This window comes from Miscanthus floridulus, chromosome 3 (assembly GCF_019320115.1).
Source record: "Miscanthus floridulus cultivar M001 chromosome 3, ASM1932011v1, whole genome shotgun sequence".
Classification (NCBI taxonomy): Eukaryota; Viridiplantae; Streptophyta; class Magnoliopsida; order Poales; family Poaceae; genus Miscanthus; species Miscanthus floridulus.
The window spans coordinates 29,944,319-29,958,555 of NC_089582.1; the positions used below are offsets into that span (position 1 = coordinate 29,944,319).

At 42.3% G+C, this 14,237-nt stretch overlaps 1 protein-coding gene across 1 annotated transcript; it reads right to left on the bottom strand.

The window, feature by feature from the left end:
* Window positions 1-1,664: 1,664 nt before the first annotated feature.
* Window positions 1,665-2,945, bottom strand: LOC136545349 (thioredoxin H-type-like). The gene is made up of 3 exons (XM_066537375.1): window positions 2,369-2,945; window positions 2,161-2,268; window positions 1,665-2,061 (listed from the first exon to the last, which is right to left on the bottom strand). The coding sequence occupies exons 1-3, from the start codon at window positions 2,498-2,500 to the stop codon at window positions 1,903-1,905; spliced, it is 399 nt and encodes a 132-aa protein (XP_066393472.1). The 5' UTR covers window positions 2,501-2,945; the 3' UTR covers window positions 1,665-1,902.
* Window positions 2,946-14,237: the final 11,292 nt, after the last annotated feature.

The following is a 14,237-nucleotide window of genomic DNA, read 5'->3' on the forward strand; positions in this document are numbered from 1 at the left end:
GAGGCAAGAACAGGGGACCAACTACTGTGGATACTATGTTTGCGAGTTCATCATGGCGTACTAAAAAAGAACTCCTGAAGAGATCCTCAAAGTACGTTATATAAATATATTCATATATTCACAATTTCTTTTATTGCTCATATATATAAGTAATAACGTGACCAATACACACACACACACACACACATATATATATATATATATATATATATATATATATATATATATATATATATATATATATATATATATATATATATATATATATTAATACGTTTTCTTTAACTTTTATTGAAGACTCTATGGTTGAAGGAAAAAGTCATATGACGTGACCAACTGAAAGCAATTCAAGAGACCATAGCAGGATTTCTTAATGACCAGGTCTTAAACCCCGCCAGCAAGTTCTACAATGACATGAACGAAACATGGAAGCCAAACCAGATGGAGTGAATTTGTTATCCCAAGAATATGATAGAATATACAATGCAAGCTTTATTTGTAATATATATATATATATATATATATATATATATATATATATATATATATATATATATATATATATATATATATATACACACACACACACATATTATATGTACATAAAATAACGTACAATATATGTATATGCATGTAATATATACGTTAGTTTCGGACTTTAGTTTGTATAAAATATTCGAACATTATAAACGTGTAGAATACGTATATTATTAGCATCGTAGAACGCGTATTGAAAAACCTATTCGAAAACCAAAACGAATCGTCAATTGAAAATAGAAACAAAAAAAAAGAAAAAAAAAGAAAACCTTTAGTCCCGGGACTAAAGGGTCGGCCCACGTGGCCAGGTCAGGAGGCCTCTTTAGCCCTGATTGGTATTACCATAGTCCCTGGCGAGAAACCGAGACTAAAGGAGGAGCCCTTTAGTCCTGGATTCGTGCTCCCGGTTGGGAAACCGGGACTGAAGGGGTTTTCCAACTGGGAGCACAGCTTGTTTCTGTACTAGTGAATAGAGATGGATATCTAGACACAAATTAAAGGGGTTATTTATATTATTATTTTATAACAAGATATGTGCTAATTTAGATGAGAAGTTAAGGCTTACTTCACATTATTTTTTTATAACGACAAAGGTGAGTTATTTAGATATAAAATTAGGAGGCATTTTAAATTATCTTTCACAATGGAAAAATGGGTAATTTAGATGCAAATTTAACATTGTTATTTTAAATTATTTTATAATGGTTAAGGTGGGTATTGAAATGCAATTTCATGTGATTATTTTATTTATTTTTCATAATGGCATGAAGTGGGCAATTTTATAAAAAATAGATCTAATGGTTATTATTAACGATAATTGTTATTTTTTTGTGAACAAGCGATAATTGTTTCTAGTAAATTAATGACCACCAGATGTTTATGAATACACGAGAGTTTTCAAGATTTTTTTTCCCTCACACGTATCGTGAGGATTAATGTAACATTGGAGGCTTCAATTAATATAATAGTAAGATCTGAAACCATCATTCCTTGGACAAGAAATCACTGCCACCGTATGGCTTAGCTTTATGTGCTGGGATGACCCTGGGGCAAAGGATGCAAGCTAGCTACGCGCGTTGTCATCATCATGTGTTTCATTCAGTCATATATACTCGATCGAAAAGAAATGGAGGCGGCAAACATCCGGATTGCAACCCCAGTCAGAAGTATCCATGCATACTGTATTATTCATCAGATCGATCGACAACTGGCCGGTCCAGAGCGGGAGCCAAGATATGGACTCCGAGCTGGACTAGACGACCAAACTGATCGATAATGGCGGCGCCTACTGCTACCACGCCATATTTGTCGTTGGCCTTTATTGACGACTGGTGATGATGCTATTCGTTGCTAGTATGTCGCTCCTTAGGCGGACGACGCAGAGGCCAAAGGATGGTCGATGAACTCCTTGACGGTGTTCCGGAGCTTATCCGGATAGGCACCAAAAAAGCTCTCCAGCGTCACATTGTACCTGATGAAGAAGAAGGTCGGCGTCCCCTGGATGTTGTAGCGATTAGCAACTTCCTGTACGTCGAACAGGGAAACACAGCTAGCATGATACAACGACATGATGATGGGGTTGAATCGAAATCGAATGCATGCATGATTTGGTGAATTAATCACCTCCAGTTCGTGAATATCGACCTTGAGGAAGACAGCTTTAGTAGGGTACTCCTTGGCGCACTCCGCTTGGCAAGGACCGCGCGTGGGGGACATGAAGTCGATCACCACCTGATCGAGGCCGGGGTAGGTGAGCGGTTGTTCAGTAAGAACAAAAACTCATCGTTGATGAACAGAGACACAGCATATTATCGAGCAAATTAAGACAGACAGATGGTGATCGATCAGGGCCGGCCGGGGCCGCGCGCGTACGCTTGTCGGCCTCGTAGGCCTTGGCCAACTGGGCGTCGAACTCATCCTTGGTGTGGCACGCGATCACGGTCCCTTCCGCCGAGCCCGCCATTCCTCTTCCTAGCTCTCTTCTTCCTCTCGGTGATGCTGACTAAGGTTTTCTCTCGGGGGCTGGCTGCCTTGCAGAGATCGAGATTGCGTTGGTGGCCTAACCTGGGGCGCGAGGCGCGGCTTTTATAGGCGCAGCGAGGGTCGAGGCCGGGAGCTTGGCGGCGGCTCCGACCCCCGGCCCGGTGCGCGGTGCTATTCGATAGTATTCCCGGTCGGGTCTTGAGCTCGATCTCTAGATCTACGGTGTGTCGGTGTGCCGGCCTGTTGGTCGGGTCGGGACGTCATCGCGCTCACCGGTGTGCTTGTCGACGGCCGGTCGCCCGCCGTGGTGCAAAATCCCTGCGACAGAAAAAATCCTGCTTCGTCAACCGGTTGGTGTTGGTACGGGGCTCGTGGAGTGCCAAGACGGTGTTGTGCACCGTGTTCAGAGACCGTTTCCAAGTGGCTCTCTTGTGTTGTTGACAGTTGCTTCCAGTAGCTGTGCTAGCTAGTTTTTTAGTTTTGTTGCTCTACCATGCATAATTGTTGACTCTTTAATTTGGGGTGATCACTCATTCGTTGTGTCCGAGCTTTCTCTTCTTATTATTTTTAACTAGGTAGCGTGTCCATGTGTTGCTATGGGATAACAAATAATTTATGCTAAAAATACACGGATTGTACGATAAGATAACAATACTGTTAAATTAAATACCAACGTTGTCGACGAAATATAGTCGGCATTCTACCTAGGAGTATGTCCAAGGTAGTAGATTATCGGCAGGCAGATACGCAAGCTACAAACAAGATGGTGACGCAAGACAGACACGATGTTTTATCCAGGTTCGACCACCATGAAGACGTAATACCTACGTCCTGCATCTGATTGTATTGTTGTATGTCAATGAGAGATAGATGGATCGTGATGGATCCCCCATGCTAGGGAACCTCTACCTCTCCTTATATACTCTGGAGGAGGTAGGGTTACAAGTAAAGTAGCCTATTTAGTACTATACAATAGCTTGCGGTGCATGCCGAGCAGTGCCGTGCACACCTTGATCTTGTGGGCCGGGCCACCTCTGATGGTGCGGCCCATGTCTTGTCATGTAGATATCGGGGGCCATACCCCCACAGCTAGTCCCTGAGCCTGACAGTAGGTGACGTAGTCGCGTGGTGCTAGGGTTAGAAAGTAGAAGACCAGCCGAGCAGGCAGCCAGTCCCCGGGCGTAGCCTCGAGATGAGAACAAGTACATTCACCGCAAGGTGAAGTATGCCCACTTAGTCCCCGAGCCTGCTGAAAGATGAATAATGAATCTTGTAGCAGGGTCAAAGAAAAAGAAGTCTGAAAGCTTTGCCGACGTCGTCCAACATGCGCGTATCGAGACCCTAGACGTGTGAAAGGTCCTAGTATGGCTAGAGGGGGGGGTGAATAGCCTATTTAAAAATCTACAAATCAACTAGAGCAATTTGATTAGTATGACAAATAGCGTAATGTAAACTTGCTCTAGCTCTACAAGGGTTGCAAGCCACCTATCCAATAATTCTAGTTGCAAAGATTACTTAGGCACGCAAACTTGCTACTCTAAAGAGCTCAACTAGATGAATGTAAACAATAAAGCAAGCTCTCAAATCTAATTACACTAAAGAGCTTGTATCAACTAGTTTGCAAGAATATAATCAAGTAAGTAGGGTGATTATACCGTCGTGTAGGGGATGAACTAATCACAAGATGAAGATCAAACCAATCACCGGGAGAATAAAAATGACAAGAGACAATCGATTTTCTCCCGAGGTTCACGTGCTTGCCAACACGCTACGTCCCCATTGTGTCGACCAACACTTGGTGGTTCGGCGGCTAAGAGGTGTTTCACAAACCTTGTCCACACAATAGGACACCGCAAGAACCAACCCACAAGTGAGGTAACTCAATGACACGAGCAATTTACTAGAGTTACCTTTCGGCACTCCGCCGGGAAAGGTACAACTCCCCTTACAATCACCAGAGATAGCCACAAGCAATCACCAACTCGTGCCGATCCTCCACCGCTGCTCCGAGCCGTCTAGGTGGTGGCAACCACCAAGAGTAACAAGCGAAATCTGCAGCGCAACACGAATACCAAGTGCCTCTAAATGCAATCACTCAAGAATGCACTTGGATTCTCTCCCAATCTCACAAAGATGATGAATCAATGATGGAGATGAGTGGGAGAACTTTGGCTAAGCTCACAAGGTTGCTATGTCAATGAAAATGTGCAAGAGATATGGCTTGAGCCGGCCAAGGGGCTTTAAATAGAAGCCCGCATCAAATAGAGCCGTTGGCTCAAAAAACGGGCTGACTGCGCGTCGACCGGACGCTCCGGTCACACTGCACCGGACGCAGCACTGGACGCTCCGGTCGTGAATACCGGACGCGTTCGGTCGGCATACCGGACGTGTCCGGTCTCCCTAGACTGCCACGTGTCCAGTTCAAATCAAACTTAGCCGTTGCTGCCCCTTCTGCTGACAACCGGGCGCTAACACCGGACGTAGAGTCACAAATGACCGGACGCTGAGCCGCAGCGTCCGGTGGAGTACAGTAAGCAACCACGCCCGACTGGACGCGTCCGGTGGTACTGGACCGGACGCTGCTAGTGTTTGATCGGCTGCTCTGCCGTCTACTGCCATTTCTGATTCACACCGGACGCGTCCGGTGTGGCGACCGGACGCGTCCGGTCGTAGAGTCTGCCGCCGAAATACCGGACGTGTCCGGTCGCATACCGGACGCGTCCGGTCACTCTGTAACTAGCGCGACTAACTTCTTTTTGACTCAACCTCCTTCACCCTTGCTCAAATGTGCCAACCATCAAGTGTATCACCTTGTGCACATGTGTTAGTATATTTTTACAAACATTTTCAAGGGTGTTAGCACTCCACTAGATCCTAAATGCATATGCAATGAATTAGAGCATCTAGTGACACTTTGATAACCGTATTTCGATACGAGTTTCACTCCTCTTTATAGTACGGCTATCTATCCTAAATATGATCACACGCACTAAGTGTCTTGATCACTAAAACAAAATGGCTCCTACATTTTATACATTTGCCTTGAGCCTTTTGTTTTTCTCTTTCTTCTTTTCCAAGTTTAAGCATTTGACCATCACCATGCCATCACCATTGTCATGATCTTCGCCATTGCTTCATCACTTGGAGTAGTGCTACCTATCTCATAATCATCTTGATAAACTAGGTTAGCACTTAGGGTTTCATCAATTATCTAAAACCAAACTAGAGCTTTCAATCTCCTCCTTTTTGGTAATTGATGACAACCCTTATATAAAGATATGAATTAAAGTTCATTTGAATCCATGTTGCTTACCCAAGCATATTTACCATGTGTAAAGGATATGGACAAGTTTCATGAACTCCAAATGATAGTAATTGCTCCTCCTACATATGTGCTAAGAGTTTGGATTGTAGCTTGCACATATGCTTGGATAGGAAATATAGGAGTCAATTTCTACGAAGTGATGCTAAGGTATAAGAGATGGACCTTTGAAGCGTGATACCAATCGGAGTGCACCAATATACCATCCTTAGCATCATTAGTAACTAGACATACACAAAAACTAGAATACCCCATGAGATCAACATTAAAAGCAAGGGTCTAGTTTGTTTAGTTACTTTAGCCTATGCATGCTAGTTTTTCATTTTATCATTCAAACCTATAACTAGCATACACCACACAAGCATGGATATTGAAATTAAGAACTTGTAACATGCAAGCAAATATATGAAATGTTCATTCAAATGCATCATACAAGTTTATGAGCTTGCTCCCCCTACTTGTGTGCTCAAAATTTTAATTTTAATTGATCCCTTTCCTTTATTATATATTATCTCTTCCCCTTTGTTGTTCCTCTATCTTTGTACACTATTTCTTCCCCTTTGTCATCAATGATCACAAAGGCGTAAATTATAGATAGGGTAGGATTATCAAAGTCAACAATTAGCACAAAAGGTGAGCTCAAATTATAAGTAGGTTGGGGTGAAACTATGTGAAGTAAGGATCATTTTCTCAATTTAGTTCAATTCTAGATTACTTGCAAAAGATATTTAACTCGGTTTGATCCAAGGAAAGCTTCTTCACACCTCCAAACAAGGGTTATCTTGTACCATGTTGAGTTAAACACTTATAGCTCATTTTCTAAATCGAACACTAGGTTTACAAGCCCACAAATATGTCATATGCTACCACTAGATCATTTCAAACATACAAGCAATAGTGGTACCATATAAGCATCAAATTCATTTGTTTTTCATGAATGAGCCTATTTAAATGTGAAATATGTCTAGATGCTCTAATCATGTCCTTAGCAATTGATGGATGACATGTCAATCAACTTTACCTTGCTTTGCTCGAAGGAGAGGCATGTCATATAATGGGGGTGCATCAACACATATTAGAGAAGTCAAGTATGTTCAATTCATTCCTGTGCTTGCAAAACCTTTTGTCATCAAGTGGCTTGGTGAATATGTCGGCAAGTTGATCTTCGGTGCCCACACTCTCAATGCAAATGTCCCCTTTTTGTTGGTGATCTCTTATGAAGTGATGACGGACATCTATATGCTTTGTTCTTGAGTGTTGAACCGGGTTGTTGGTGAGCTTTATGGCACTTTCATTGTCACATAGCAATGGCACTTGCTTGAACTTGATTCCAAAGTCACTCAAGGTAGCCTTCATCCAAAGTAATTGAGCACAATAACTACCGGCCGAAATATACTCTGCTTTGGCGGTTGAAAGTGCTACACTATTTTGCTTCTTTGATGACCAAGACACAAGTGATCTTCCCAATAGTTGACATGTGCCCGATGTGCTCTTTCTCTCAACTTTGCATCCTGCATAATCGGAATTCGAATATCCAATCAACTCAAATCTTGCTCCTTTGGGATACCATAATCCAACATGTTGTGTATGCTTCAAGTACCTCAATATTCTCTTTGTTGCCTTCAAATGACTTTCTCTTGGTGAGGCTTGAAATCTTGCACACATACATACACTAAACATCACATCCGGCCTTGATGCAGTCATATAGAGTAGACTTCCAATCATAGACTGATACATCTTTTGATCCACCATGTTGCCACTAGCATCACTATCTAAGCTTCCACTTGTCCCCATTGGTGTGCTAATAGCTTTACTCTCATCCATTTCAAATTTCTTGAGCATGTCCTTGATATACTTGCCTTGACTCACAAATGTGCCATTCTTTATTTGCTTGATTTGAAGACCAAGGAAGTAACTAAGTTCTCCAATCATAGACATCTCAAACTCACTTGCCATCATCTTGCCAAACTCCTCACAAAATTCTTGATTTGTTGATCAAAAATGATGTCATCAACATAGATTTGCATTACAAGCAAGTCATTTCTAAGCTTCTTGGTGAAGAGAGTGGTGTTAACTTTTCCCGTCTTGAATCCCTTAGAGAGTAGGAAATCCCTTAATCTCTCATACCATGCTCTAGGTGCTTGTTTCAATCCATACAAAGCCTTTCTCAACTTGTAGACATGGTTGGGTTTCTTCTCATCCTCAAAACTGGGAGGTTGCTCAACATACACAAGCTCATTGATGTACCCATTGAGAAATGCACTTTTCACATCCATTTGGTATAACTTGATGTTGTGGGCGCAAGCATAGGCTAACAAGATCCTAATTGCTTCCAATCTTGCAACCGGGGCATATGTTTCTCCAAAGTCAAGACCTTCAACTTGAGTGTAACTTTGAGCCACCAATCTTGCTTTGTTCCTTATTACTATCCCATCTTGATCTTGCTTGTTCCAAAAGACACACTTAGTTCCAATCACATTATGACCCTTAGGCCTCTCAACTAAATCCCATACATGATTTCTTGTGAAGTTGTTTAGCTCTTCATGCATAGTACTGATCCAATCAACATCCCTCAAAGCTTCATCTATCTTCTTAGGTTCAATGGATGACACAAATGAGAAATGCTCACAAAATGAAGCCAATCTTGATCTTGTTTGCACACCTCTTGAAATATCACCAATGATAGTGTCCAATGGATGATCTCTTGTAACATTGTTTGGTTGAAGCACTTGCACTTGATTGCTAGCATTTGATTGATCATTTGGTTGAGATGATGAACTAGCCATTTGTTGATCTTGCATATTGCCATCACTAGTGTTTGCTTGAATTTGATCATGAGAACCATTAGCTTGCACATTTGAGTTAGAGAGCACTTGATTCTTGTCATCTTCAACATCAATCACCTCTCTAGGCCTTAACTCACCAATGCCCATGTTTTCATTGCATTGACCAATTGAGTGCTTCTTATATCATCTAGATTCTCATCTTCCTCTTGGAAACCATTTGTTTCATCAAACTCCACATCATGAACCTCCTCAAGAGTGCTACTAGCCAAATTCCAAACTTTATAAGCCTTGCTAGTAGTGGAGTAACCAAGCAAGAAACCTTCATCACATTTCTTTTCAAACTTGCTTAATCTAGTGCCTTTCTTCAATATATAGCATTTACAACCAAAGACCCAGAAGTATGCTATGTTGGGCTTTCTTCCATTCAATAGCTCATAAGGTGTCTTCTCCATCATGGGGTGACAATAGAGTCGGTTGCTATAGTAGCAAGCCGTGTTGATTGCTTCGGCCCAAAATGAATGACTCACATTATACTCACTCAACATTGATCTTGTCATATCAATTAAGGTTCTATTCTTTCTTTCAACTAGCCCATTTGATTGAGGAGTATACTTAGCCGAGAATTGATGTTTAATTCCAAATTCATCACATAACTCATCAACTCTAGTGTTCTTGAATTCACTACCATTGTCACTTCTAACTTTCTTGATTGTTGTTTCAAACTCATTGTGAATGCCTTTGACAAATGATTTGAATGTAGCAAACACATCACTCTTATCAACAAGAAAGAACACCCATGTGTATCTAGTGAGATCATCCACAATCACAAATCCATATTTGTTTCCACCAATGCTAGTGTATGTGGTTGGTCCAAACAAGTCCATATGTAGCAACTCAAATGCCTTAGATGTGCTCATTATGCTCTTCTTAGTATGTGTATTACCAACTTGCTTTCTGGCTTGACATGCACTACATAGCTTATCCTTCTCAAATGTGACATCTTTCAAGCCTCTAACTAAGTCATGCTTAATCAATTTGTTCAATTGTTTCATTCCAACATGACCAAGCTTTCTATGCCATAACCAACCCAAGCTAGACTTAGTGATCAAACATGTTGACAATTGAGCTTCTCTAGAATTGAAATCAACTAAGTATAGATTCTCATATCTAAATCCTTTGAATATCAAGTTAGAGCCATCTACACTTATGATCTCTACATTATCCACACCAAATATGCACTTGAAATCAAGACCACACAATTGAGCTACCGACAATAGGTTGAAGTTCAAGCTCTCTACTAGTAGCACATTGGAAATGCTCAAATCATTGGATATTGCAATCTTACCAAGCCCTTTGACCTTGCCTTTGCCATTGTCACCAAAAGTGATACTATCAATCTCATTGCTCTTGCTTTCATTGATTGAATTGAACATTCTTGGATCATCGATCATGTGTTGTGTGCACCCACTATCAAGCACCCAATGCCTTCCTCCGGCTTTATAATTTACCTACAAAAGAAGATAAATTCTTTTTAGGTACCTAAACTAGCTTGGGTCCTTGTAGGTTAGTCACCAAGGTCTTTGGTACCCAAATGGCCTTCTTCTTTGGGCCCACAAGTGGTGTACCAATGAACTTAGCCTTCACACCATTGGCACCCTTATAAAGCATGTAACAAGAATCAAATTTGATTGAGAATACATTAGGTAGCTTGTTCTTGTTAGTCTTGTAATTTTGCTCTATATGCCCAACTTGCTTGCATCTATTGCAAAACCGACCATTACCCTTCACAAAGCTAGCTTTGGGAGTGACAAAGGCCGCCTTGCTTTTCTTGGGGGTATAGCCTAATCCCTCTTTGTTAAGAGAAAATCTTTGGCTACCCAAGTACTTTAGCAAGTGGGCTTCTCCACCATAGGCATTGCCTAAGGCACGAGTGAGCTCATTTACCTCCTTCTTGAGGTTCTCATTTTCCACCATTAGTGATGTATCATTCATAGGTGGAGTAGAAGTGGTAGTGCTACAAGAAGAGTTAGTGGGAGCAACTATAGTGGGCATACAAGAATCATCAATAATATCACATGTTAGTCCCACATCACATGTAATCATCACTTGCTCCTTCTTGGCCTCCTCCTTCTTGACTTCTTCCACTTTGACTTGCTCAATGAGGGAGGAGTGAGCTTTTTCAAGCTTAGAGTGAGTTTTGTCAAGCTTCTCATGGGCTTCCATTAGCCTCTCATGAGTGGCATTTAGCTCATCAAAGGATTGCTCAAGAGATTTTAATTTCTTGTGCAATTCTTTGCACTCCTTTCTCTTCATCTCATTGCAAGCGTGCACTTGCTCACACATATCCAAGAGCTCCTCCTTGGAGTACTCCTCATCATCATCATCACTCCTACAAGCATCACTTTCGCATTCATCATCATCACTCACATCATATTTTACCTTGGTAGGTTTTACCATGAGGCACGTCGATGGAGTGTGGAAGATGGAGGGCTTATTGTTGATGGCGATGCTTGCTAGTGCTCTCTTGATAGATTTCTTGTCATCATCACTAGAGCTATCACTATCCGAAGAGCCATCACTATCCCAAGTGACTACATAGCCTCCACCCTTCTTCTTCTTTTGGAAGGTCATTCTCTTCTCCTTCTTCTCCTTCTTTTCTTTCTTATCCTCCTTGTGCTTCTTCTTCTCATCTTCATCATTGTCACTATTGTATGGACAATTTGCTACTACATGATCGGGGCTCTTGCAATTGTAGCATCTTCTCACATACTCTTTCTTCTTGATGTGATCTCTTTTCTTTCTTGCACCATAGCCCTTCTTCTTCATGAACTTGCCCATCTTGCGCACAAAGAGAGCCATGGCCTCATCATCAATATCACTTAGATCTTCATCATCACTTGATTCTTTCTTGGATTTGCCCTTGTTTTTGTATGATGATGAACTAGCCTTGAATGTTATGCTTTTGTTCTTCTTATCCTCTTCTTCCTTCTTGTCCTCCTTATCATCCCCCTCCCTTTCCACACGATATGTCTCTTGTGTCATGACATCACCTAGTACTTGGTTGGGGGTAATGTCCTTCAATCCTCCTCTTATGATGAGCAATCTTAACATCTCAAATCTTGGAGGTAAGCACATCAAGAATCGATGGGAGACATCATCATCCTTGATCTTCTCTCCCAATACCTTCAAGTCATTGACAATGACTTACAATCGATGGAACATCTCCGGAATACTCTCATCTTCCTTCATCTTGAAGCTTGTCAATTTATCCTTGAGGATATACAACTTGGCACTCTTCACCGCCGGTGTGCCCTCATATGTTTCCTCCAATCTCTTCCACACCTCATTTGCTCTATCACAATCCTTGATTTGTTCAAACACCTTGGAATCAATGGCATTGTATATGGTGTTGAGAGCCATTGTATTGCATTGCTTGTTGATCTTATCTTGATTAGTTGGATCATCAGGATCAATGATAGCATAGTCATTCTCGGTCACTTCCCATACTTGATCATTGATTGAACCAAGATACATCCTCATCTTTCTCTTTCAATAACCATAGCATGTGCCATCAAAGAAAGGTGGTTTGCCTCCCACATGGTTGAACACAACTTAAGCCATAATTTGACACCGAGGTTGTTAAGTCTTCAATCAAACGGTGACCATGGCTCTGATACCACTTGAAAGGTCCTAGTATGCTAGAGGAGGGGGTGAATAGCCTATTTAAAAATCTACAAATCAACTAGAGCAATTTGATTAGTATGACAAATAGCGTAATACAAACTTGCTCTAGCTCTACAAGGGTTGCAAGCCACCTATCCAACAATTCTAGTTGCAAAGATTACTTAGGCACGCAAACTTGCTACTCTAAAGAGCTCAACTAGATGAATGTAAACAATAAAGCAAGCTCTCAAATCTAATTACACTAAAGAGCTTGTATCAACTAGTTTGCAAGAATGTAATCAAGTAAGTAGGGTGATTATATCGCCGTGTAGGGGATGAACCAATCACAAGATGAAGATCAAGCCAATCACCGGGAGAATGCAAATGACAAGAGACAATCGATTTTCTCCTGAGGTTCACATGCTTGCCAACACGCTACATCCCCGTTGTGTCGACCAACACTTGGTGGTTCGGTGGCTAAGAGGTGTTTCACAAACCTCATCCACACAATAGGACACCGCAAGAATCGACCCACAAGTGAGGTAACTCAATGACACGAGCAATTTACTAGAGTTACCTTTCGGCACTCTGCCGGGAAAGGTACAACTCCCCTTACAATCACCGGAGATGGCCACGAACAATCACCAACTCGTGCCGATCCTCCACCGCTGCTCCGAGCCGTCTAGGTGGTGGCAACCACCAAGAGTAACAAGCAAAATCCGCAGCGCAACACGAATACCAAGTGCCTCTAGATGCAATCACTAAAGCAATGCACTTGGATTCTCTCCCAATCTCACAAAGATGATGAATCAATGATGGAGATGAGTGGGAGAACTTTGGCTAAGATCACAAGGTTGCTATGTCAATGAAAATGTGCAAGAGATATGGCTTGAGCCGGCCAAGGGGCTTTAAATAGAAGCCCCCATCAAATAGAGCCGTTGGCTCAAAAAAACGGGCTGACTGCGCGTCGACCGGACGCTCCGGTCACACTGCACCAGACGCAGCACCGGACGCTCCGGTCGTGAATACCAGACGCGTCCGGTCGACATACCGGACGTGTCCGGTCTCCCTAGACTACCACGTGTCCAGTTCAAATCAAACTTAGCCGTTGTTGCACCTTCTGCTGACAACCGGACGCTAACACCGGACGCAGAATCACAAATGACTGGACGCTGAGCCGCAGCGTCCGGTGGAGTACAGTAAGCAACCACGCCCAACCGGACGCGTCCGGTGGTACCGGACCAGACGCTGCCAGCATCCGATCGGCTGCTCTACCGTCTGCTGCCATTTCTGATTCACACCGGACGCGTCCGGTGTGGCGACCGGACGTGTCCGGTCGCAGAGTCTGCCGCTGAAATACCGGACGTGTCCGGTCACATACCGGACACGTCCGGTCACTCTGTAACTAGCGCGACTAACTTCTTTTCGACTCAACCTCCTTCACCCTTGCTCAAATGTGCCAACCACCAAGTGTATCACCTTGTGCACATGTGTTAGCATATTTTCACAAACATTTTCAAGGGTGTTAGCACTCCACTAGATCCTAAATGCATATGCAATGAATTAGAGCATCTAGTGGCACTTTGATAACCGTATTTCGATATGAGTTTCACTCCTCTTAATAGTATGGCTATCTATCCTAAATGTGATCACACGCACTAAGTGTCTTGATCACTAAAACAAAATGGCTCCTATATTTTATACCTTTGCCTTGAGCCTTTTGTTTTTCTCTTTCTTCTTTTCCAAGTTTAAGCATTTGACCATCACTATGCCATCACCATTGTCATGATCTTCGCCATTGCTTCATCACTTAGAGTAGTGCTACCTATCTCATAATCATCTTGATAAACTAGGTTAGCACTTAGGGTTTCATCAATTATCCAAAACCAAACTAGAGCTTTCAACGTGCTGCCCAAAATCAGCACCCTGATCCGAACAGCATGGAG

What these genes read in the sequence shown, in the direction of transcription:
- LOC136545349 (XM_066537375.1), bottom strand. Translation starts at nt 2,500, where the DNA reads ATGGCGGGCTCGGCGGAAGGGACCGTGATCGCGTGCCACACCAAGGAT. An exon ending in GCCCTGATCGATCACCATCT is followed by an intron (nt 2,269 to 2,368) that starts GTCTGTCTTAAT and finishes GGCCTCGATCAG; the next exon opens with GTGGTGATCGACTTCATGTC. An exon ending in TCGATATTCACGAACTGGAG is followed by an intron (nt 2,062 to 2,160) that starts GTGATTAATTCA and finishes TTCGACGTACAG; the next exon opens with GAAGTTGCTAATCGCTACAA.